At 39.8% G+C, this 26,787-nt stretch overlaps 1 protein-coding gene across 1 annotated transcript in view; it reads right to left on the bottom strand.

Moving 5' to 3' along the window:
- Positions 1–26,546, bottom strand: part of pipox (pipecolic acid oxidase) — a 31,950-nt gene extending 5,404 nt beyond the window's left edge. Inside the window, exons 1-7 of the mRNA XM_004572783.4 lie at positions 26,303–26,546; positions 23,284–23,432; positions 17,363–17,576; positions 16,723–16,905; positions 12,370–12,522; positions 6,853–7,002; positions 3,023–3,098 (exon numbers count right to left, since the gene is read on the bottom strand). Of these exons, the coding sequence (XP_004572840.2) occupies positions 3,023–3,098; positions 6,853–7,002; positions 12,370–12,522; positions 16,723–16,905; positions 17,363–17,576; positions 23,284–23,432; positions 26,303–26,413 (1,036 nt within the window). The 5' untranslated portion in view covers positions 26,414–26,546. The remainder of the gene's footprint in view (positions 1–3,022; positions 3,099–6,852; positions 7,003–12,369; positions 12,523–16,722; positions 16,906–17,362; positions 17,577–23,283; positions 23,433–26,302) is intronic.
- Between the last annotated feature and the right edge of the window lie 241 nt (positions 26,547–26,787).

The raw sequence follows: 26,787 nt of genomic DNA, 5'->3' as shown, positions 1-26,787 counted from the left end.
ATAAAAAAAGCTACATTTTTACCACATTAACTTCCTGTTAATTGAGAATTGAGTGCACAAATCCTGATGATCAGGAATGGCTGCATCATGAGATCATGATCAGTCAACATGAATATCACAGTATAAATCACGTCCTTATTTCTGTCAAACTTAAAGGTTCCTTTTTATTCGTAAGTGCAGATGTGAAAATAAAAGGTTTATTTTGGTTAAAATTTGTATTTATTATCTGTCAGAAACTAAACTGGCCACTTTTGCCACCGATCTGTATTTATGGGAACAATGGCAACCTCATACTGTGCATATATCTCATATTGTGCATATGCACAATATAGGGCAAATGTGTTACCTAGATGTGAGTACAGATTTTAATATCTCTGGAAAACTGCATCTCCATTCTTGGAAGCTCTCAGACTGTAGATAATAAGAGGGTCTAAAGTTTTTTTTAAGTGCATTTAAAGTCTTTAGACAATAGTAAGAAATATAGATTCTTTTCTTTCCTTTTGGTTGCAAAAAAAACCCCCAATTATATTGATCTATATGAATTATTAGTTAATCCTAAAAAATATGATGTCCCTTTTTTGTTAAATAACATTAATTAAACTGTCTTACTTACATTTACTAAAAGCAAACATCTGGCTCCTCTTTCTTTCTGCAACTACTCTTCATTTCTTTTTCCCTCTTTAGGCTGCTGCTCTGACAGAGGTGAAACCCTTGATTCCCCGAGTTCCGAGTAACACTGCTGTTCTTCCTGGAACAAGCAATGCTGATTAATTTAGCTGCTGCTCCTGCTGTTTTGGAGTTGGCACTCATCTGCACACATCTGGTGTACACAGTGCCAGAACACTTCTTGCTGTTCTTTGTCTTGAGCTGTTGACATTTTCATTTTAACAACGCCGCTGACTCTGTCGACTGAATCAAAACAGACACTGTTTGTTTTGTTTGACTGCTGTCACGGTGTTTTGCCTTTAATAAGTGATTGTGAGGATAATGGCTTAATACAGTAAAGGTGTCAACAAGCCTTGTCAGCTAGTTTCATGATGCTCAGAGGAGCCTGCCATTTTGGCTCATCTTTAGCTGATAATCCAAAAATGGAATAGGGAAAAAATATTTAAAAAACGAACTATTATTTCAATGTACTTTTTCAAAAACCATTTGTACCAATTTATTTATTTAAAAAAAAAGAAAAGAAAAGAAAAATGTAAAAAAAGAAAAAAAGAAAAAAGAAAAAAAAGAAACAGGCTGTGTATGTAACCAAAGTGTGCACAAAGGAGGTTTGAGGAGATTAATGCTGGCGGAAACTCGTTGATCTTGTAAAGTCTTCAGTAAATTTATCGTTATTTTAAAACTCAGTGCTACTGTTTCTTTGGTAGTACAGCTACACATTTCAGCTCTTAAAATGTAGGTTTGATCATTTAAACATGATATCTAAGTGCATCTAGAGACATTAATGAATTATATGTGGAAATCAGTTCATGTGAATATTACTGACTAACTCTTTACAAACCATTAATGCACATACGTCTGATATGATACATTTAAATAAATTTAAATAAATAAATTTAAACCAACGCTGAGATTTTTCCAAAAATATTTTTGACACTGTCTTGATAAAAATTGTTACTTGTGTGAAAACATTTTCAGGTCGTATAATCTCACGCCACACTGAGGCAGACTGTGGGCGATACAAGCCTTATTTTATATTTCACATTACAGTACAAACACGATTCAAACGTGACGGCGGTGTTTTAAGATGTGAGAGATTTGCGACGTTTAGCACAAATCTTGTGTAGTTAGTGTGTAGTGTAGTCAATAGTTTTGTTGTGTGTGTCAGAACAATGAGGCGACTGCTGAATGTTACAGGAGTTACAGGAGTGATACATCTCCTGTTGTCAGGCCTGCAGGTATCAGGCTGTTGTTCTCCTTTATCTCATAGTGGACAGAAATTATTTTTTGGAGCGGCACAAATAATTTGTGTGGCATCAAATTTGATGCAGAACAGCTGCAATATTACTAATATTACTACAGGACCAAGGTAGTTCAGTAGGGTGATTAAATCACACAGTGGTACACAGTAGTACTTATCTGCTATAATATGATAATTAAATAAAATAAATTTTACAAACTGTAAATAAAGCTAATTCCAGCATTCAATTTCCCATTTTTATAAAATGAATCTCTTTGCTCAATGAAATATTGTTAAAGGGACTTTTTCCAAAATGATTTGTTGAGGAAAAACAAACTCAGTTGAAGCTCATATTCATTGCGTTAAATCATTATCACGAGCATCTAAATGGAACTGCTGCAAGTTTATCAGCTACAACACAGACTCAGAAACTAGTTCAGGAAAATGTCATTTTGTTTTGATTTTTTGTGATTTTGCTTGATTTGATTTTTCTGACTTTTGTGTCAAGGACCCAAGGACTTTGTTGACCACCAGGGATGATTTTGAAGAATTAGAAGGGATTAATGCAGAGTGTCCACAGCTGCAGGGTTTCCTGAGTGGAGAGGATACCTGTCTAGTGTTCATGACTACTTAAAATCCCCTTTCCCACAGAGCCCTTGTGCCTGAGGCATCACCACACGATGCACCTTACCTTGGTTCTTCGTTTTCAATATTAACTATTAACACAGATCTGGTTACGCTGGAAATGTCTCAAAAGGAAACGTCTACATTAAGAAATTAACACCTGCATTGACAGCAAAAAAATATTACCATTCCTATCTATACTTTGGTTTTTTGTGTGGTTTGAATAACTGTGATGGTCTGAAGCAGCTCCTGTCTGAAATTCTCAGAGCTAGAGTACTGACAGAATTAGCTGTTGCTAGGCTACAGCTACTACTACAAGTATGCTAAATGAAAAGAAACCTCCAAATATAAACTGACATAGCTATTTCATTAAAAAAGGAATTAACAGTAGTTTTGAATGAATAGAAGTCAGCTATTTATCCTGACAAATATGGCTAGAGTTATATGTGCTACACATGTTTTCTTTCATTTTTTTGGAGCCATATTGTGCTGTACCTGAAAATCCTGCTCCAATCACGATGTTGCTGTATGCAGGGTGGTAGTCCAGCACAAAATGATGGTCAGGCGTTAGCTGCAAAAACAATAAAATATGAAGAGTTAGTAAATTTTAAAAAAACAACAACAAAAAACCCAACAAAACAAGAAAAAAAATAATCAGAAAGTGCAGGTTGTTGTTTCAAGACGGTGCAGCTGTACCACTTTAGAACTTAAATCCTCTAGGCCCCCTGCCTGCTTGGGTGGAAGAATGGTGTGCATGGTACTTCTATATAAGCCTTTATACTGCACACAGAAAATGACAACGATCAGACTCTCCTGTAAGCACTGGAACTGAACCCTAGAGTTTTCACCAAGTGTATCAAAGCAGCCCTGAATTCCTTGTGGGCAGCGGGACTCAGAGTGTTAACATACTTGGATAAATTTCTAATATGTATTTCTAACAGAGGGGATCCACTACATTTTTCTATCCTCTTCTTCCATTAACATCCAACTTATTAATGTTAATTTGTTAATTCAACATAACATCATAAGTTATGTTACAATAGGTAGGCTGCTGGGGGATTCCCATGATGCATTGAGTATTTCTTCTTCAGTCACCTTTCTCACTCACTATGTATTAATAGACCTCTCTGCATTGAATCATACTTGTTATTAATCTCTGTCTCTCTTCCACAGCATGTCTTCTATCCTGTCTTCCTTCTCTCACCCCAACCGGTCGCAGCAGATGGCCCCGCCCCTCCCTGAGCCTGGTTCTGTCGGAGGTTTCTTCCTGTTAAAGGGGAGTTTTTCCTTCCCACTGTCGCCAAAGTGCTTGCTCATAGGGGGTCATATGATTGTTGGGTTTTTCTCTGATGTATTATTGTAGGGTCTACCGAACAATATAAAGCACCTTGAGGCAACCTTTATTGTGATTTGGTGCTGTATAAATAAAACTGATTTGAACACACTCAATCTTTACACATCTGCTCAGCATATCAAGTACATATGCACTCAGCACCAGCACATCCACATCTACATAATGCATCCCTATGGAACATCCTATCAAACGTTCTTTTTTTCCCCTCACCTGACTGATGTATGTACCGTAATTGTCGGGCTATAAGCCGCTACTTTTTGCACAAGCTTTGAACCCTGCGGCTTTTAGTCAGGTGCGGCTTTTCTATGGATTGTCCATGAGCGGATTTGTTTTGTTTGTTCCGCTGTTGTACGGCACTACGTTGCCTGGCGGAAGGATCGGGGTTCAAGAGTGGTATGTTGGTCACATGTCCATCCGCCAGGCAACGTAGTGCCGTACGAAGTAGCGCGAAAAACAAACTTCAAAGTAGCGCTATGCGTTCAGCTGGAGGCGTGGATGATGAGCGGCGATAAACTTGCGAAAAGCAAGTTATGCCCAACTCCACCATTGGATTCTGACAGCGTGGAAAAGTGTGAAAACATCCAGGATCACCAACGGATTTCGAAGGGCTGGACTGTTGCATGATGGAGAGGAGGACACCGCCACGGCCCTTCTGAGGGTGTTCGACTCTGACACTGACAACGAGGATTTCTTTGGTTTTGAAAGTGACAACGAAGGAGAGAAGCGAAGAGTGGATGACGAAGCCATCCTGAGCCTGTTCGTTTCCGACACTGGAGGAGAGGACTTTGGTGGTTTTAGTGCGCAGGAAGATGGTGGTGAATGACTGACTTTTCTTTTTGTTAAAGCCGTGTCACTGCACCTGAGCCTAAAAGGTAGTCCAATCTATTTTTCTGGTGTACTGCAGGTTATTGTTATGTACTACATTTGTTACTCATTTATGAAGCACAGTACATGTTTCATACTTGTAATTACCGCTACTTGTACATATACCTAAAAAGTTATGCAAATATGTACCCATAACTTGTTTTTCAAAATATTAATAAAAGTGATGTCTCCAAACAGCCATCTCTTTCCTGACAATTCCCTTTGTGCATATTCTCTTACATATGATAAGTCAACATTGAAACACCTGCGGCTTTTAGTCAGGTGCGGCTAATGTATGTACAAAACAGGATTTTCCCCTGATTTTAGCTTGTGCGGCTAATATTCAGGTGCGCTCTGTAGTCCGGGAAATACGGTATTTTTTTTCCTCAATTATTTCAGCGTCACACGCAGTGTGCAACATTAGCTGCACACACACAGTTATGGGCACACTAAGGTTTGTCACATGGAAATTGCATTGAGCAGACTCCAGAGAGAAGAGGTTAAAGATAAGATACTTAACCACCTTAAAAACACTACAGGCAGATGTTGTTTTATTATAAGAGACTGATAGACCTGCTACAGCTACAGATGAACTTAAAACACCTGAGTTTCCTGATGCGTTCTCAGCCTGCTATAACTCTAGGCAAAGGGGAGTAGCAATTTTAATAAATAAAAATGTTAATTTTACAGTACTCAACACAGTTATAAAGCCATTAAATTATCTATGCTTAACGAAAAGTTATGTATTGTAAGTATATATGGCCCAAGTGTTGATGACCCCTCATTCTTCCATGCTTTTTTCACTGCACTCTTTGAACACCTAGATTGCTCACTTGGTCTTGGGGGCGATCCCAACTTTGGACTAAAGGAAGAAATGGAGCAGGAACTCCTACTCTATTGAGCCTCACTCCTGGAGCTGATTTGCTCTTCACAGTCCACCAGCTGTGGGACAGATGTGGTTGGGTATCTGTGAGCTAGCCTTTGTTCTTTTCAAAAGAAACAAGGGCACCAAAGGTGCTGTGGAAGTGACCTCACCCCTTACGTCTTAGATGTAGTGGTAGTAGGGCTTCCCATTATGAGACTCCTCACTTTGTATTCAGAGAACCCGGGTTACCCTGGTAACCAAACTTTGAGTAAATTAAATAAGTGTTATTTTCAAAAAAGCAGTAAGATTTAATGCACATTCACTCAAGAGTGCTGCAGCCTCTTCGTTCTGCTTCTTGTGGCCTTGTGAGCTGTTCCTGTCAAAGTCTTTATAAAAAATGTTTCAAAAACCTGTTTAACTCGATAGAAAAGGCCACTGTATATGCATAGTGACCTCTGACAGAAGACCAAATTTGAGCACAACAGAAGAGACTAGTTATCTTCTTAAGAATGACTTGTTAAGTGAGAGAAGAGTTGTCAGGATTTTCAGTGATATTAGACAAGGTGGCCAAAATGTTATTGTCCTATTGCTTCAGTATGTGATCATGTGTTGGTGAGCAGCTGCAAAACCGCTTTAAAAACAAAATACATAAACCCAGTTCTGCACTGCATAAGATGAACCTTAGAACAGCATTAAAACCTGACAAGAACCTAAGTACAGACAGAAACTCACACACTTCACATTTTGTATTATAAACTTCATTTATTCTGATAAATCCCCTTGATACTGGATAGAATATATAATCTATCCAGAATGCAGAATAGAATAGAATATATTATCCATTATCGAGAAAAGTCTGCATTTTTCATTTTAGCATTATAAATGATATTTTCATTGTTGGCGACGAACAGGTTACCTTCAGTTTGCTTTTTGCTTAAATACCAACAGAATTTTTTAAGTTTAAACTAGTTTTTGACAGATTACTAAAACGTTTGTGTGTTTTCTTGTTTTTATGACTGGTGGTCTAACACATTTGTTAATCCCTGTCTGTGGTGAAGTACAGCAGACAGAAGAAGACCTTTTTAAACCTTATTTTGGGACACAGCTCTGTTTACTAGATTTGACTGGTGATTCTATAAACGCAATACACAATTTACGCAGTAAATTGTCACTATCGTTTTTTTTTTCTCTGCACTTTCACAGATGAAGATGACAACAAAAAACACAATGTTAACACTGTACCGTATACAAGCAGCTCTCCACTATAGCAGGTTCAGGGATGAGGCCAGGAAAGCAGCGGGCGATGTAATGCTGGAGAATCTCAATATCAGACCTGTCTTTCTGCAAATCTCTCTGGTCTGGGTCTGTCTTGCTGCCCATATGGTAGCACACCTGTAATGACATCACTGGTATTAGTTCTATATGAAAGTACCAAAAACTCAGCACATTTTCAGTGATATGAGGAGCAGAAGGACAGCTGCAGTATTGTGAATAGAATAGCTTTGCATTCTGTTTTTATGTCATAGTAACAATTTTGCATCTGAGCATTTTGTGTTATGTGACCGTGGGACTAATTGTGGCTTTGGTGTTTATATCAATTGAATGACAACAGAAACACAGCTTGAATGGCACTATGCACAAGTTCACTGCAAACCTGGTACTTTTCAAAGGTGCAGGTGCACACAAGAAGCTCTTTGTTCACCATTTTGCAGTTTAGCAGGCTGTCTCAGATTGTTTTTGCAGCACCGATTGGGGTTATTCAGAACTCAATAAAATGCTTTATATTAAATGTAATAAGGCACGAGCATGTTCCGCTCATTTCAGTAGCTACTGTCGGTTAGGATGACTCTACAAAAACTTCCAAAGCATCTTTTTTTGTGCTGTTTTTATAAGCCAGTTTTGACACATACAGTCTTACTCGGAGACTAAAGGCAAAGTGAGAACCCTGAGGGATTAAAAGAACTGCTGCTTTGACTTTTTTCTTTAGGTTTTCTGCTTTAGAAAACTGCTTGGCAGGTCCCTGCTGTAAAAACAAACAAACTACAGATGAGAAAATGCCACCGTCTTCTGCTTCATTTTGGCATTCTTTCAAACTGTTAAATGGTCCAAGCATTGCTAGCTCTGGTGACTGTGTCTTCGAGTGAATAATGCAACGTGGCATCACCATCTGTCCTCCCGTTCTCTGCTGTGCATGTGGTCTGCTATTAGACTGTGAGCTCCTGCTGGCTTGCCATAATGCCCAAAATAGAGATGTGTCATCGGATGACATCAACTCCAGCACAAACCTTACAACTAATATGATGTCGAGGGAGAACAAATCACATTTTAAAGTCCATTTTGCCACAGCATTTCTGTTTTTAAAGAAAAGCATTAACAGTTGTGTACAACAAAACATAAAACACTTAAAGTTATCTATTAATTGCCTTAATTAAGTTCTTTAAAACAATAAAATCTAAAACCTTTTTTTCCAGCTTTGATAAATAATGGTCAAATGTTAGCAAGACTTGCTTGTGAATTTGGATATACCCTCCAAACATGCATGGATTCATAAACTTTTAAAGGAAAACAGAAAACGTCTGAAGAGCAGATAAAATGTGGAAAAAAGAAGTGAACAGTATTCGGCAACAATGTTGAAGAATGACCCATCTCCTAGAAATGTACCCTTGTAACATTAATTACAGTACCAATTAATTTTGTCAGAAGGACAATTATATTATTATATGCAGTTCATATGTATTTGTTTAAAAGAGAACTCCAAAAGTCATAACCCTACAGATACAGAGTATTAGGGCCACAATACTGATCGCCTGAGGCGGGGTGGTGGTACAAAAACCACATCTGGTCAGAAGGAAAAACAACACAAACTTGGAAGAGTTGGCCAGATTTGTACAAGATGAAATGGCTGGCAATGGATAGATGCAAGGCTGGTTACAGCTTTGTGCACTAAATGCTGGATCACAAGACATGATAAGACAGTTGATCAGTTTCTTTCACTAAGATACCACACCCTTCTCCTCTGCCCAAACTACACATTATTGTGGATGTTGGGATTCTGAAACACTCCATCTACCATTTGATTCACCACCAACAGCATCTATACCCTGTGGGTCCTGTGCTTTCATTTGGAGCACTGCCTAGTTATGTTGCTTCATCAGTCTTATTGCCAAAGGGCAACAAGACCAAAGGACAATAAGCACAGATACTCTATTCCATAACGGTAGTGACCCTTGTAACTTAAATAATCGCTGCCCCACCTCAAAATTATCTTGCCTAGCAAATCTTAGAGTCCCTCTTAGTGTCAGTTTCACACATATAGTTCATTTACTCCGATCTAAATCAGTTGATGATTTTGCTGCTTTTCCCTGTGATTTGACTTTTTTTTCACACAGAGTAATAACCTAAGTGAACTCCAAGCACACCGTAATGTCTCACCACAAACCACGTGACAATGTTCAGTTCAATTATTAGCAAGATGTGTCTGGGTGGCAGCAATAAAACTAAATACAGCAAGGAAGTGCTGTGTTCTGAACTACTGGAGAACATGGACAATTAGAGACGTTTGCACATCTATACTGGTGTGACAAAGTGTTTGCCCTCTTACTGAGTTACTGTTGGATCCTTGTTTACAATTAAATCAAAATTCATATCAACAAGATATTAGATATTAGACAAAGCTAACAGGTAAACACAAAACACAGTTTCTAAACCTACATAGCCCTGTGTGAAAAAGGGATTTCCCCCTAAACCTAATAACTGTTTGGGCCCTTAACAGCAACAACTGCTACTTTTGATATATTTTAGAACTCTCTTATCACACAAACTTTAAAACTTTGTTAAAACCAAATACACGATACTTACAAGGTCACCTAAAAATATCCAGCCAACAGTTCATATTCAAACATTCATAGTCATGAAATTTAAAATGTTAAACACTCAGGACTGTGAATGGATGCTAGACTCCCTTTTAAAAACCATGCGGACCACCTCTCAAGAAAAGGCTTAAAGGCTGCATATGTCAGCAAGTATACCACACTCACCCATTCACACAAGCACCGTTTTTATGCTTTGAAGTGCTTTCTAACTACCATTCACACACATTCATACTCTGATGGATGAATCGGAGAGCAACTTGGGGATATTTAGCATGCAGACAACCTTCCGGTCAGCAGATGACCTGTTCTACCTCCTGAGCTACAGCCACCCCAGTATGTGTTTCTTATCACAAAACATTTTTTGCACTTTTGTTGGACAAATAGATCTTGATCTCAATGAGACTATTTAAAGGATGCTAAAAACAATAATGATGACCCTAAATTAACTTCTTATAGCAGTTATGTTTATTATTATTTAAATAAAAAGTTATATAAAGTCCTTTCAAATAAAGGGTAACCAGTTATCCAACATGATTTCTACAATATAAAAGGATAAATCATCTGACAGAACTGAATATAATTTCAGTAATATGCCGTTTGGCATTGTTGTTCACTAGTTAGTACAGTCATCTCACAGCAGGGTGGTTTTGAGTTTGAATTCTGTATGGGGGTGCACTGAGATTCAAAGCACAGGGAACAATAGGCTGAGTGGCACACAAGAAAATGAATAACATGGAGATAAGGAAGTGAAAAAAGAGACTAGAGTTCAAATGCCCAAGAATGTAGGCATATGAGTGAATAAAGAGCTCAATGAACTTACAAATAAGATTAAATAACTGTTTGTTGGTGATTTTATTACTCATATTCTTTTTAAAATATTAGTTATTTTTACTTTATGATATTGTTCAATAGTCAAAGGAGCTTGCAAAGAAAAGCGTCTGGACTTCTTTAAGTTGCTTGAAGACATTTCACCTCTCATCCGAGAAGCTTCTTCAGTTCTAAGGTCAAATGGTGGAGAGTCCCAGATATAAACCTAGTGGGAGTTTCCCCCCACAGTGGGACAAAGGACACCCTGATGATCCTCTAATCCCCTGAGCCAAGGTGTGAAACTGGGTGTGGGTCCCAATCAGCCAGAGTTTCGGGTGTGTTCATTGTGAAACCTGGCCCCACCTTATCACCTTATCATGCGAATTCCTGAGATCAGATGGCCCAGAATGTGAGTGGGCGTTAAGGCGTCTGGGAAGGGATCTCAAAACTGGATTATAGATGGCAGAGAGTTGGTGTCGTAAACCCCCGCCTCTGTTCAAAGATGGTCGCTCACAGTGGACATAGATGGCTTCTTTCACTCCTCTTTCAAACCATCTGTCCTCTCTGTCCAAAATGTGAACATTGGCATCAGATGGTTTGAAAGAGGAATTCGCATGATAAGGTTTCACAATGAACTCACCCGAAACTCTGGCTGATTGGGACCCACACCCAGTTTCACACCTTGGCTCAGGCGATTAGAGGATCATCAGGGGGTCCTTTTGTCCCTCTGTGGGGGGGAACTCCCACTAGGTTTATATCTGGGACTCTCTACCGTTTGACCTTAGAACTGAAGAAGCTTCTCGGATGAGAGGTGAAACGTCTTCAAGTAACTTAAAGAAGTCCAGACGCTTTTCTTTGCAAGCTCCTTTGACTACGATGACCTGGATGACTGAGAACCTTCACAGAGATATTGTTCAATAAAAAGCAGAGAGGACACCAGTGAAGACGTGCAAGTAAAAGGTCAGATTTGAACTGGACCGCTGCATTTGGCCCTGTTTTTGCCTGTTCATGTCAGGGGCTGTGACCCAGCATTTTGAGTTTATTTTTGTGATTTCTTATATTATATTGAAAGGATATCAAGTTCCAGTATTATTATTAGTTGGCCTTGAGTTTTAGGTCTATTTTAGGTTCTTCTATGTCTCTTTAGTTATGAGTCCTTTCCTGTCCTCTATGTGGTCTGTCTTGTCCTCAGTGCTTTACTTTCAGTCATGCCCGTGTGCTTGTCTACCCGTGTTCTATGTTCTTATTGTCTAGCTGGTGTTGTCATGTCTACGTCTCTCTATGTTTCCTGTTTTATTTTGAAAAGCCTGGTGTTTCCATGTTTGATGTGTTTAGTTTTACTTCCCCTGTGGCCTCATTATGTTTATTCTAGTCAGCTGTTTCCCCATATGTTCCTACTTCCCCTACACACAAAGACTGTTTTCCTTCAGTCTTCGTCAGGTCGTCTGTGTTTCCTCCCACCACGTCACGTCAAGTTCCATGTACTTCATATACTTCATGTTTCATGTTCTTGTTCATCATAGTTTCTCGCACGTTCCTGGTCAGAATAATGTTGATAAGGTTTGTTATCACAGTTACCATAGTTCAGTCATAGTAATCATAGTTTAATTTTTCCCAGTTTAGATTTTAGTTTAGTTTTCGCCCTGCTTGCCTTTGCTTTATTTTTTTATTCATTGTTTTCCAGCCATAATAAATGGCTCACTTTTTGTTTAAATCCAGTGTTTAAACTCGTGTCCGCTCTTGGGTCCTCCTTTCCACTCCCACAGTTCAGCCACTGAACTTAAATAACACCCCTGTTATTCATATCCATAAGCTATACTCTGGTGTCGTTGCCTTCATTTGATTAAAAAAATGTATCTGGTTGAGTACACAGCACAGATTTATATACCGATATTGAAGTGCTAGAAGCATTTACTGAGACAACAAAACCAAATGAGGAACAACAAAATCACATGTTGAAATCTAATTTTGAATTGATCTTTTATAAAGTCTACTTCCTGCTCACAGTTTGTATGTTAGAGGTAGGTATGCAGTAATTTCTGTGTAAAACTTCACTTAAAGGCCCAGTTACATGACGTACCTTCATTAGCCCTGGGTACTCATTGGACGGAAGTCCGTAGATATGCACTTTGGACTCCAAGCATTCAGTTTGTACGAAGCAGGGAAAGCGCTGCTTCATGCTATAGGACCCAGGAACCTTCTCCTTCCAGTAGCACACGTTGATCTTTACTACCTGCAGTAACATAAAGTCATTAGCAACACAGTCAAGGACCTCAAGACTGACTATATTTATACAGCATTGACCAGCTTGACCAAAAGAATAAATAAATTAATGCAAAATGCCATGCCAGTCTTGGTACTTGTTGAATGCAGGGTTTCCCCACATATGACTGAATTGAATTTATTATAGTTTAAACATATTGTATAATGTATAGTCTAAATTTTAAATCTGAATATTACACATTTGAAACAAAATTAGCACGTTGATATCAGCTTGCAAACACCATAGTAGCTAAAACTTAAAATATACTCATGCATAACACCTCCTACTGCAACCTACTCAGATTTATTTCCTCTGAAACAAAAGTGCTATTACAAAAGTTGCTCTGCAGTGGTGAGGCGAGAATTAGGATTTAATGAAACGTACACATGCTTGTACAAATGACGTCCATCAATGGGTAGCAATAATAAGGACACATTTTTCAGGAGCTTTTAGTGTAATGAACTAATAGGCCGTACACTCATTCCCCGGGACAATAAAAATTCTGACACAAGTGCTCTGGTGAGCCAATGTGCTCAGAGCTTGTGCTTTTCCGCCAGTTCACTCAAGCATGACATTCAACACCTTTTCACCCCACCACCACCCCGCCTGAATAATGCAATTCCAATATCACCTCCACTTCTCCACTCTAACAGCTGTCTGCTTGTTTTCTCATCACCTTCTCTTTTCAGGCTGTGTGGCATATTGCAAAATGGAAAAGACTGATTTGCTGAATCAGGTCTCTTGAGCTGTTTAAATGTGGAAGAGAAATTATTTTGTTTCTGTGGTATCTTCAGATGAATATAAAAGGGTAGGAAGGAAAGTATCCCCGTGATAAAAGGGGTGGGGGAGCTGAACTGGATTGGATCTCATGCACTGCATGAAAAAAGTCACAAGTTAATATTCTAAATTAATAATATTAGTCATAAGGTAATACATATGGTGTGTTTGTCACAGGCATCACTAATTACATGCATCTACAGTCAGGAAATAATTTTTCCTCCCAGGATTTTAATCTTCTAGCATCTTTCATTTTGGAGAACAAACCTCTCAGTCCATCAGAACTACAGGAGCTATGGTGCTTTCTTCTCTAAAGGATGTACTTGTGGTTTAGTTCACATCATCTGTGATATGCCCACCAAGGAATTTAACCGAGTCCACAGATTTGCTGTTTATGCAAAGATTGCTCATGTAAAAAATATTATTTGCAAAATTTAATTACAATCTTTTTTGTTTTGCCCACAATAGAATTATTTCTAATAAACCTGGCCACAGCTCATCAACTGAACCACCACTGCTGCTGGTGACTCATGCCCTTATTTACATTTGGATTTAGCAGGTTTTGCAGTTCATTGCAAAACTGACTCAGCCAAGCTAAAAACGAGCACACGGAAGCAGTTAAAATGATTTGGCAAAAAACACAGCGCCTATAAAGCACCACTGAACCAAGGACACACTGAATTTTGTTAGCTAATTTTACGTTTCTGAACATCATTTTACAGCTTACATTAAATGACACGTGAACGGTTATGACTCCGTCACACTAGAGTAAAAATAGAATGGCAAGCACCTAAAGGAAGTTACCTGGTGGTTGTATTGAATTTTGTCACTTTCAATAGCCCATTGCAAATAGCTATTGCAACCAAACGTTCATTTAGAGATTGTGAGTGAAACACCCTCAGCCTCTGGCTGACCAGAGGTCGCAAAGCAATTACACATGTCACCTGGTGGGAGGCAATTTCTTTCTAAATAACTGCAGTCCGACTTGGACTGATTGCAACCACTGACAAATTGACAAATGTCTGCAAATAATTGCTGTCTAATTTGAAAAGCCAGACAAATTCTGCAACAGGGAAAATAAATCCATCCATCCATCTGTCTGTCGATAGAGCCTAATCAGAGACACCCACACTGCCCGCTTAAGCTTATCCAGCCTAATACAGAAACCTGGTTACAGCAGGATGATTATGTTAGGGGTATTTACTCATATTTAAACTGAGTCATATGAACTGTCAGAGTCCTCGAAGCACAGGCTGAGGAGTGGCACCAAACTCCAGCTTATAAATCAACCAAAGGCCTTGTCCACCCTAACTGGAAAATTTTATTTGTTGTTATCTATTATCCGCCCGGCCCTCACTCAGAACTTCTGATTTCTCTGACTTTTTATCTGATTTACTGCTCAACTCAGATAAAATAATTATTGTGGGCAATTTTACCAAAAACCCTGACTGATTATTTCTAATAACATTTAAATTAACAATAATGAATTTCACAGTAGTGGGCAATACATTGCATCACAGTAGATGTCTTCCTGAAAGTGCTGTAACTAAGTTTAACCTCCTCAGACCCGAACTCTTCCACGGCATGAATTTTTAGTTTCTCTTTCATATTTGGGCATATTGGGACCCAATGAATGCACAAACAAAAAAAACAAAACAAAAAAATAAATAAATAAAAATCACAAGATTTTTTTTTTTTGCCCGATTTCTGTTTCTAAGAAAAATGAGAGCCACATATGAGGCTATTCGTTTTAAATTTTCATAAAACAAAGGCAGTATAATGTCCTCATGAGTGGATATCAGGCCCTTGTAGAGCAAAAGTTTGTATTTTGATCTAGACAACCCAAAATGTGATGTCCACATATGTGGACGCCAGGTCCTCGGAGGTTAAGGATATAATTCTGCCACTTATCTTCTTCAGTGCCATGTGCCAACACATGAATAGAGCAGACAGAGCAGCTATCAGAACTCTACTTCAACAGAGGTCGATTAGCTTGTTAACAGTATTACATCTTCACTGCGTACAGCTCTGAACACTGTGACTTCTCTGAAAATGAAAGCTTCAAATCAGAAGTACTTGATTCCCTGGTATAACTCAAATGTGTACCAAGGCACATCACTGATTGAAGAAAATAAGAACAATGCTAGGTTTCTCTTCAGCACTGTAGCCAGGCTGACAAAAAGTAGAGCTCTGTTGAGCCAACCATTCCCTTCACTAGAAAAGACTTCATCAGTTACTTCACAAATAAAACTGTAACCAAAAGAGAAAAACTTACTCATAACCATCTCACAAATGTAATATTATGTAGAGCTACTTTCAATACCATTTATATTTATACAGACTTTTTATCTCCAATTGATCTTAGGTAATTATAGACCAATCTCAAACCTTTCTCTTATCTCAAAAATTCTTGAAAGAGTAGTTGTAAAACCAATAGGTGATCCGATTCCTGCAGAGGAATGGTTTATTTGAAGAGTTTCAGTCAGGTTTCAGAACTTGTCACAGTATATAAACAGCAACAGTAAAGGTTACAAATAAGCGCCTTTGACAGTGGACTCCTCTCTTTGCTTGTCCTGTACATCTTAGTGCAGGGTTTGATACCATTGATCATATTTTATTAAAGCAATTAGAGAATGCTGTGGTATTGCGCTGCGGTGGTGTGAATCATATTTCTCTAATAGACTCCATTCATGTAAATGGAGAGTCCTCTTTACACACTAAGGTTAATTATGGAGTTCCACAGGGTTTCTTGGTAGGGCCAATTCTGTTTATATTATAGATGCTTCCCCAAGACAATATCATTAGAAGGCATGGCATACATTTTCAATTTTAATGGAGATCACACCCATCTTCATGTGTGTCATCTGCAGTCCAATGACATAACTCCTGGTTTCACTGGGACCACAAACCCCTCCTCCACAGTAAAGTGGTGAGTCACAGAAGGGATCTGGTTGTATTCTGGTTATAGTCCAATAGAAAATCAAGGGTGCCAATGTCATTTTTCAGTTATTAAATTGCCATCCCACAGCAACTACATTATTTCTAAAAGAACTATGAATTTCTGTTTCAAGTCTGTAACATGAAACAGAAATCTATGTCATAGAATTTCTATTTACATTAAGAGTCCAAAATTTCTATTTATTGTGACTTAAATTAATTAAAAATCACAGTTAATTGCCATTTAATGGGGTCAAGTTGTCAAAATTCCATCTTATTGCTTTTTGATGCACCAAAGTTGCACCAAAGACAGCAGCTCACTTGGCCCCATTCTTTGAAATAACAGTTTCAAAAGCAACAAGGACACTAATAACTTTCTTATATTCATCCTGAAAATACTGTAACGCATGTACAGCCATATAAACATTGCACATTGTATACTGAACATTTTAATACCTCTAGTGGCAACTGTAAACCAGTGTTGGCCAGCAGTTTATTAGCCCAGGGTCCAGCGGTGATCACCAAACTCTTAGCATGATAAACACCCACAGAGGTTGACACTCTTACAACAGGGCCAGGCTTGATGTCCGTTACCTTCTCGTTGTCTCTTATAACTCCACCTAATTTCTGAAATTGCCCCTGTAAAAGAAGAGAGCAGCAAAACATTTGAAATTCCTGTTATAGCTGTTAAATGGTACAGTAATAGCTACTGGAAGAAAAAAAAAAAAAAAAAAAAAAAATAGCTACTGGAACGAATGCAAGAAATGTATATGGAACTTTGTAAAGTGGATGATGATTAATGGACAGTGGGTTCAAGTACATTTAATTTATTATAAAAAGACAAAACAAAAACAGATTCCTCATACTGACTGTCTTTGAGCATGCATTTAAAAATACAAAGTCCTAAAATATTTTGGAATGCCTGGACTTGTTTTTAGTAATGATGATATCATTTTTACTTTTTTATTTAAAATATTTCATTTGTTAAACTGGAATTTTTAGACTTGATTCTGTCAAATTTCAGAACAAACCAAAACATCCACATTCACACACTCAAGACACGGCACAAGTCCGTATCATGTTATCAGTGGTATACCTGTACGGTTTTGAGTGTGCGGTCAGCAAATAGAACTCCAGCAGTTGTATCCACCAGTGCTCCGTCTCCCTTAGCCAAGTTGACATTGGGAATGTGCTGACTAAAGATGTCATGGGTCAGGACAACCATGGGAACCTTGTTTGTTTGAAGGGTGTCCTTAATATTTTGGTAATTTTCACTCTTCTCTGGCCCCATAACCAGGAGCCCTGTTTGTCTGAAAGTGGAGATTAGGGGAAATTTAAGGCGACATCTTGAAAATAAATCTTCAAAAAAAGAAATTAATAAACTAGTAATTGACTTTAATAGAGTGCAATGTTAACTTTGGCATTAAAAAAAAGAAAAGAAACGAAAGTATCATAAAGAGCTAGCTACAAACTGCACTGCTAAAAAAAAATGATAAAAAAAACCCCACTTTAAGTATAGCATCAAGTCAATTAAACTTCTGGGATATTGATCTGGTCAGTTAAATAACAGACAGGATTGTTAATCGGTTTCAGCTGCTTTGGCACACTAGACGAGTTTTGGAGGTGGACAACTGACATTTTTTCTTCCTCATCTTTTCTGACCTTTTTTTTTTCACTAATTTTGAATTTGGCTAGGATCAGTGTCGTAACTGGCAACATAAAGTGAAACCTGGACCCGGCATGTAGTTAGTGAAGGATATCTTGACTAGGCCCTAGAAGGTGCTTCACCCATCAGTAGGTCTGGTGTCTGCTCCTTTATGCAAGGAGGAATGGGATGAGCGATGGCAGAGTCCTACAAAATGACCTTCAACAAACCAGTAATGTGAATATTCTGAGGGTTATGAGAGCTCTACGTCCTTGAATGGGCCCTGTGTTCACTGCCTGCCACTGTGGAGCTCAATTGGCATTTTCCTTAAATTAAAAAACCCAAGTACTCATATTCCACCCTTCATACAGCTCTAGGTTACTTGCCAAGTGGTGAGGACCCTTTACGGTCACACAGTGACTTTGAAGTGGTGGGGGTCAGACACGGGTGGAGCCACACGGGTATATCACCTTCCTAAAAGCATAGAGAGAGGCTGAAACCACATTTCTAGTTAAGGAAAAAATTCAACCATCCCCGCCTCCCTCAATTATGATAACTATCTCACAATAGAGAGCAGATATTGCTGCATTGCAACAGCGCTGAGGTGTTCTCTCCCCTGATCGTTCCCACCACTTTCTTAGAGATACATTTTGAAACGTCCCTAGTTGTGACAGTGCATGCACAGCCTTATTGGTTACCTGAGCATAAAAGACAAATTGTTCATACAGAATTTGGCTGAAAATGGAAGTAATAGAAGAGTCACTACAGTGCGTAGTGTAGCTCCATAGTTCTTGTGTTGTAGAAAGATGGTTCTATATGTTTCTGTGTCAACTACTGCAAGGTGAACAAGGTATCACGCCTTCGATGCTTGTTTCCTGCGGGGGAACACGGTGGGTCTGTGTGCCGCGCTGGAATGGTAGCGCTGTGCAGGGCGGCTGCTGTGCTCGCTTCGTATTACTCCTCACCCCCCCACCCAATCCTGTGGCTTGTTATGTCTTTCACAAAGTTGTGCTGTGGACATTTATGTGCTTTTTGTGCAGAGGAGTTTTTTTGTTTCCTGTTCTCATGCTGTCCTGCCATGGAAGCACAGCACGAGTAGAGGTCTCTTTTTTTCCTCTTGTACTTTCCCATTGTAGTGTATATTTCAGTGTTTTTCTGTAATGCTACCGATCTCCGACTTGTATCCCCATGTAATGTCTGTGTTGTGTGTGTAATGACGGAGGGGGGGTACCATTTCACTCGAGGGCAACCTGCATGTGGCGAATAAAGCTTTGATTGATTGATTGATTGATTGTATCACGGTTCACTTCCGTTCAGCTTGTTTGCAGCCCCCGCCACTTTTCAGTGCCTCATGGACCGGGTGCTGCATCCACACACTGCATATGCTGCCATCTACGTCATCATCCACAGCAACACCACAGCAGAGCATGTGCAGCAGGTGGATGCCACCCTGGAGTCCCTGTGGCGGGCGGAGCTCACGGTCAACCTGAAGATGTGTGCGGTTGGATGGAGGGAAGTACAGTAGCTGGGCTACCACTTGGGAGGTGGGCAGGTGTGTCCACAGGTGGAAAAAACAGCAGCCATCGCATCTATGGCTCCACTGCAGGGGAGGGGTGGTACAGGGCAGTACAGCTGTATCGCATCCAGTATTCACACTCTGGAAAGTTGCTCTGCAGTGTCAACGGTGTGAAGACAAAACTCAATATTCAGTTTATATAAATACAAGCACGAAAAGTGTTACATGCCGTGACTACGGTTACAAAGATACTGCACAGTTTAACGAGAGATGGACTCAGCCAGTAAACTCAAGTTCACTAAAAATCGAAACGTTAAGGACCTTACCCGCAGAATATTAAGTTATCATATACCATCAGTTCTTTGATGCATTAATTACAGATGGTGAACAAAACTATGAAACCAAGTAATAAATGGACCCATTAATATCACCTGTGACATCATAGTGGCTGGACATCATTACTAGTGGTAATACCCCAGCTCCAGTGTGTTAAGTTATTGAGTCCTATAGTGAGAGGGTCTGATTCAGAGATCTGTCTGAGAGATAACTGACCCACCTGCGCCAGCACTGCTTTCACAAAGCCATTCCGAAATCTGTCAGCAGCCATAAGTCACTTGCAACCACAGCTTAGCCATTCATCACACAATTTAATGTGTGTGGTTGTGTGCTTGCAAATGTGTGACAGAGAAAGCAAAAAAAATCATGTAGACTCATAAATGTGATACGTCATTTGACCTGACCTGACATAACAGGTGACGCATGGTACAGCTTCAGCTGATGGATGTGCTAACACACTGTCATATACATGACAGGGAAAGGAAGATAGTCCAGAGGGTAGATTTTAGCTTAGCTCTTGCTCTTTTTTAATGGCTTATATTCTAGAAGCAGCTGCTCAAACCAGCCTGGCTTGAACATTTCTCATTGTGATGCAGTCATTTTTTTTAACAGCTCAAGGGCACAGGTGGCCTTTACTTGCAGACCCATCAGTCATAAGCTGTAGACCAGGGAATTTGCAGTATTTCTAAGGAACATAATGTGAGTGTGTTCTAGTACAACAAACTATTATTTTGAGACACAAATAATGAAACAATGTGCTATCAAAATTACTGGTAATGAGACAAAATGGGACAGTTTAAAGGAATATGATCAGGGTGGAGTGCCCACTCCGGGTCGGGGATGAGTTCCTGCCCCAAGTGGAGGAGTTCAAGTATCTCGGGGTCTTGTTCGCGAGTGATGGGAGAAGGGAGCCGGAGATCGACAGACGGATTGGGGCTGCAGCTGCAGTAATGTGGACGCTGCACCGGTCCGTCGTGGTGAAGAGGGATCTGACTGTAAAAGCGAAGCTCTCAATTTACCGGTCGATCTACGCCCCTACCCTCACCTATGGCCACGAGCTGTGGGTAGTAGGGCTGGGCCATATTATACCGTTCACGGTAATACCGGTATAATGTTAGGCAACGATAGGAAAATGAAATATCGCGATAAAATGGGAGTAAAATGCGCATGCGCAGTGCCTTTGTTTTCATACGCACATGGCCGATTGTTGAGGAACCAGAATTGGTTTGTAAAAATGGTGCAACTTCCGTGATGTGGAACTGGTTTGGTGTTTGTCTGTCAGATACACAACAAAGCACATTTTTTTGCAGAACATGCAAGCGGCCGTTGTTATTGTCGTATTTGTCGGACTAAGATGCTCTTAAATCTGGGAGTAATCTGGGTCCTAAACTCCGAATATTTGACTTCAGGTCAAACAACACTGCAGCATCACTGAGAGTTGAAAACTGTCTAAATTCTTTCATCTTTAATAAAACGATCAGCATTGCTGCTTTACCAGGTGTAACTATGAAGTTTAACTTCCAGGCATCCATGAAAACAAAAGTTATTACATTTAACGGAGTTAGAAGTTAGCAGGAAGCTAGCGGAAGTTAGCTCGCTAGTTTCGCTAGTTACCTAAGCATGATATAGCATGTTCTGACTGAGAGATTTCTGAAAAAAATCAAACGTACAGCTCTGCTATCACTTCCAACATAAATGAAGACAGGAAACTAAACAGCAGTGACGTTTGTAGGGTTACTGAAGTTGGGCTAGCTGGTATATAATGATGTGCTATGTGATCGCTAGCGACACAGCTATGTTAGCATAACATAAACAGTGAAGCTGGAGGACGAACACTAACACTTTTCCACTTATAAAAGTTAACGTGAAGGTTCCTCATGGTTAGAGACAAATGCAATCGCATGGCAGGATGCTGTAAACGGACCAAACTTCAGTCAGGAGAACAACTGAGATAATCCATCCACAATACGAGGTCAGTCATTAATATACATGGGAATAGAGCAGCTGCCAGAGAATTCAACATTAATGAATCAATGGTACAGAAGTGGAGGAAGCAAGAAGAATGAGTTTAATAAAGTTTGATTTATCTGACTGCTTTGTTTCGCTTAATGTGCCTTATAATCCCGTGCACCTTATGGTTCGAAAAATACGTACTGCACACTGCAGTTTAATGTTGCAAAGCACCTCTTTTTAACTTCAGTGGATATTATACATGGTTATGCTCAGGATATGTCAGCCCATTTCTACTGGAAATGCCTTTTGGTTAAACTTTCAGCAAGGAATTTGCATTTGCACTGTTACATTTTTATAAAGCTTTAATGTACATAAAAACCAGCTTCTTGTTTAAGTGAAAATAAATGGAAGGTTGTCTTTTTGCGCTAGTAATGTTGTGGAGTTGTATTTTGTCTCGCATCAATTATATCGTCAGTTATATCGTTATCGCAAATTTTCAAATATATATCGTGATAAATATTTTTGGCCATATCGCCCTGCTCTAGTGGGTAGTGACCGAAAGAACGAGATCGCGGATACAAGCGGCAGAAATGAGCTTCCTCCGAAGGGTGGCTGGCCTCTCCCTTAGAGATAGGGTGAGAAGTTCGGCCATCCGGGAGGGGCTCAGAGTAGAGCAGCTGCTGCTCCACATCGAAAGGAGCCAGCTGAGGTGGTTCGGGCATCTGACAAGGATGCCCCCTGGGCGCCTCCTGGGTGAGGTGTTCCAGGCATGTCCCACCGGGAGGAGGCCCCGGGGCAGACCCAGGACACGCTGGAGAGATTATATCTCTCGGCTGGCCTGGGAACGCCTTGGTATTCCCCCGGATAAGCTGGAGGAGGTGGCTGGGGAGAGGGAGGTCTGGGCCTCTTTGCTTAGGCTGCTGCCCCCGCGACCCGGCCCCGGACAAAGCGGATGAAAATGGATGGATGGATGGATGATCAGGAAAGTGAAAGTGCTGATGGGGGTTACACACAGATTTATGCCACTGTCTCTGTGAATGAAATGAGGTTCCGAAAGTTTAAAAAGAAAAGAAAAAAAAAAGAAAAAAGAAAAAGACAAAAAGGCACCGTTCCACATGTAACCAGGTGCTAAGAAACTGCTTACAACTCAGTATTGCACCTTAATAGCCGTTCTTTTCCCCATTCCCGTCCATTAACCATAGAGCACACCTTCTCTCTGTGCATTAAAACTCGCGCTTCTGTCTGGTTTGCTGTATGGTTTACGCCACTTGATTTACGGCAACTTTGTCGCTCTGTGACTTTCAAAATAAAAGCATCCACTCCAACAATATAATAGTCACTCATAACTTTACAAACTACTTTACAAAATATTAATGAGGTTATTTACACCACATTCAAAAGCATAGGAGCTGTCAACGGCCAATTCAGTGATGCTGGAGGTAATGAGAAAGTCATGCATTAATAGCTCCTGTAGATTGAGTTGTTGCTCTTGTGCGTACATAACACCTTGAACGTAACAAATCTCCTTGTTCTGGGTTTTCTCTCTGTTCTTCTGCTGACTCCTTACCTGTACAATTTCACTCCTGCCTCCCTCTCCAGCTGAGCCCACAGTTCATAGCACTCCTCCATCATGTGGGTGTAGAAGTTCTGCTCGTAGGCCTTGCGGATGATGCGGGTCTGGCCATGGGAACTCCCTCGGCTGTGGGGCAGTACAAACTGGAAAATATAAGCATGAAAACAACTGGTTAAATTACTTCTGCATTGAAGTAAGAAAATGCTCAAAAGTACATAAAACTGCAGGCCGCAAATATCATTATGACTCATTTACTGTACATTTTTGTATAAACTAAAGACAACAAGACCAGCTGAGGAAAACCAGACCCAGTCAAAAAGTATATAGAAGGGGAAGTCTGAATACCTTTGAAATTAACCCTTAGCTGTCTTCAGTTCTTTGTTACATTGTACTGTTTGAGTGTGTTCCTCACGTGTTACCTGTTTAGGACTACTTTTGACTACATCTGGACTTGCTGCCTTATGTAACTAAAGCTTATTTTTTCATTTATTGAAATCTGTCTTGAAGTCTGCATTTTGGGTCCAAATTCTCCACAATCATCACAGAATGACACAACTGGTAACATGGACACAGTCAATGGTGAGGGACTGACAGCGACGCACTCCAGACAACGAATCCCTACATTATGGGACTCACTTGGCTATTGGAGGACTTCAAAGATACTGATCCCTCCCTGCCCAATCCTCTGGTGATAAGAGTGGCCGGTCTCTGCTTCACACCAGCCTCTCTACTCTCCACTCACTCTCTAGCCTCTTCAACTGTCTATTCTCCTCCACCACTGCCACCTGTATCCCAATCCAGGGGAAAATGGTCTCTGCCTAGGCCGCCTTAACAACGCCAGACTACTCGATTGGGGTTTGTCAGAGGCACTTGCTGCTTCAGCACTCCAGTCCTCCTTTTCCTGGAGAAAGCACAGATCCCACTGCTGCTCCTCACCCGGGGCAGCACCGCCTAAAACCCACCTCTGTAAAGCCAGGACACTTTACTTTTTTAATTCATTGAGGAAAACAGGCACAACCCTAGGTTTCTTTTGAGAATTCGAGCCAGGCTGACAAAGAGTCAAAGCTCTGTTGAACCAAATATTTCTTTAACTGTCCCACAGATGTATCAATAAGTACGCCAGCTCTAATAACTGCTGATATTAGATAGGTCTCTACTATCAATCTTTCTAAGTTAACTTCAATAATTTCTTCCTCTAAACCATCAATGTGCCTTTTAGACCCCATTACTGCCAAGACTGCCCAAAGTCCACCATGAATTAATTCTTCAAGTTTAAAGAGGATGATCTGTCTTTATTGACAGGCTTCGTACCACAGGCTTTTAAGGCAGTGGCAAATAAACCATTATTCATAAAGCCATTGTTTGATCCTTAGCTTATTACAGGCTAATTTCTAACCTTCCCTTTACCTCAAAAACAGTTTACTGATCATTTGTAAAGTAATGTTTTTTTAAGAGTTTCAATCAAGATTCAGAAAAAAACAGCACTAGTGAAAGTTATGAATGATATTTTTTTGTGGACAGTGGACTCATCTCTGTGCTTGTCCTGCTAGACCTTAATGCATTATTCAGTACCACTGACCACAATATTTCACTGCAGATATGACACTGCTGTGAAATAGGAACTTCGCTGCAGAGGTTTTGTGCGGAGTCTTCCTCGTACACAAAAGTAGCCACAAAGTTCCAAAGAGTTATGTGGTAGGAAAAAGTACATTTTACACATACTTCCTTTAGGCAATATTATTACAAAACACTGCATAAATTTTAATTGACATCATTGCTATAAAAAAATTCTCTTTTTTTTCCCTTGGGACCAGAAAGAGAGAGCACATTTCTCCCATATTAACTTCTACTCATTGCCTCCCTGTTCAATTCAGAACTGAATTTAAAATCCTTCTTCTTACATACAGACTCTTAAATAATCAGACCGCGTCATATTTTAATGACCTTATAGTAACTTTTTATCCCAACAGAGCACTTTGCTCTCAGACTGCAGGCTTACTGGTGATTCCAAGAGTTTTCAAAAGTAGAATGGGAGGCAGAGTCGTCAGTTTTAAGGCCTGTCTACTCAGTTCAATTCAATTTGATAAAATATTATTTATGTAGTCAAATCACAACAATTTTTGCCTAAGGCACGTTTCCTCTACTGTGGAATTTATAGAAGTAATAACCAGCAGCTTGATAAAAATGATAAAGTCAGAGTTAAAATACAATACAGTTTGCATGATTAACTCCTTCAACACAACCAGTGTGTCAGCTTCTAAATGGCTCCCCTCCTCAGGGTTTGGGAGCTTCTTTTTTTTCTTTAAATTGGCTAAACCCTCCAGGTGAGCTTCCTCCTTTAAGACGTCTGGAAACGACTCCGAAAAGGGAAAAAAAATGAATCAGGAATGAAGAATAACGTTTTCAAACTATGAAATGCATAATGTTCACCCAACCTGAGAAACTCTGATACCGTCACTACATCAGAGTTCAAACGTCTAGGCTAGGAAGACCAGGACCACCACCACCTCAGGGACTGTGGTAATGTTCTGTAATAACATTACTTTTAATACTTGTTTTTCTTTACTCATGTATTTATATTTAATTTCCATACCCCTCTTGGCTCTACCTTCTAATAATACTAATATGAAACTTAAGTAGATGCACAGACACAAATATTTCATTTCAAATACAAGGACTCTACTTGTTTTGCTCGCCTTTGTCTGTGCTGTATGTGACTTATCTGCTTATTGTTTCACGTATCTGTATATTGTTTTGTTTAAGGAAAATAAAAAGTACACTAAACTTCACTGCCTATCATACTCGTGAATTAAGTAGTTTTACTTTTGATGGTATTTTCCTAACTACTCTTTCATACTTTCTTCTTTCGTGACATTTTCTATGCATTCTATGAACTTGTAGTCAATTATAAGTAAACTGTAATGGAGTACTGTTACAGTGGAACGTAGAGAAACCTGATTAAAATGCAATGGCTCAAGTTAGACTCTTGACTCAAAATCGTTTCATGACGCACCTGCTCCAACAGCAGAGTCTTCTTGTTCTTTTTTGCCAGCTGATAGGCCGTAAAGGAGCCCTGGACGCCTGCCCCGATCACTATGCAATCAAAATCTCCGCTGGTCGACATGTTTAACTCACACACAGAGCTCACAGATCGAGGTCACGCGTTTTTAAAAGTGCTCCACAGATCCGCCTACTAACGCCAGGGGAAGGACGAACAAAAGCCTCCAGGAACTTTGCCCTGAGTGTTGGCGGTCAGGAGCCTGGATTTCCGCCACGCCGAGCAGGAACCGAACGCTTATGCTGGACCGAGCTGAACTCTTCGCGGTTATGATCAGAAGTGCGTTGTGTTGTTGTCTGGATCTACGTCAGGTCCGTTTGACAATAAGGCACACCGCATAGCAGGAGTGCCTGAAAATCTTCTGTAGGGAAAATATTGCCACCATATGTAATGACAAGGAGCCAACTCTGCAGCTCAGCTGTAAATGTTCAAACTTCTTT

This window comes from Maylandia zebra, linkage group LG14 (assembly GCF_041146795.1).
Source record: "Maylandia zebra isolate NMK-2024a linkage group LG14, Mzebra_GT3a, whole genome shotgun sequence".
Classification (NCBI taxonomy): domain Eukaryota; kingdom Metazoa; phylum Chordata; class Actinopteri; order Cichliformes; family Cichlidae; genus Maylandia; species Maylandia zebra.
This window is presented reverse-complemented; position numbering and strand designations above follow the sequence as displayed.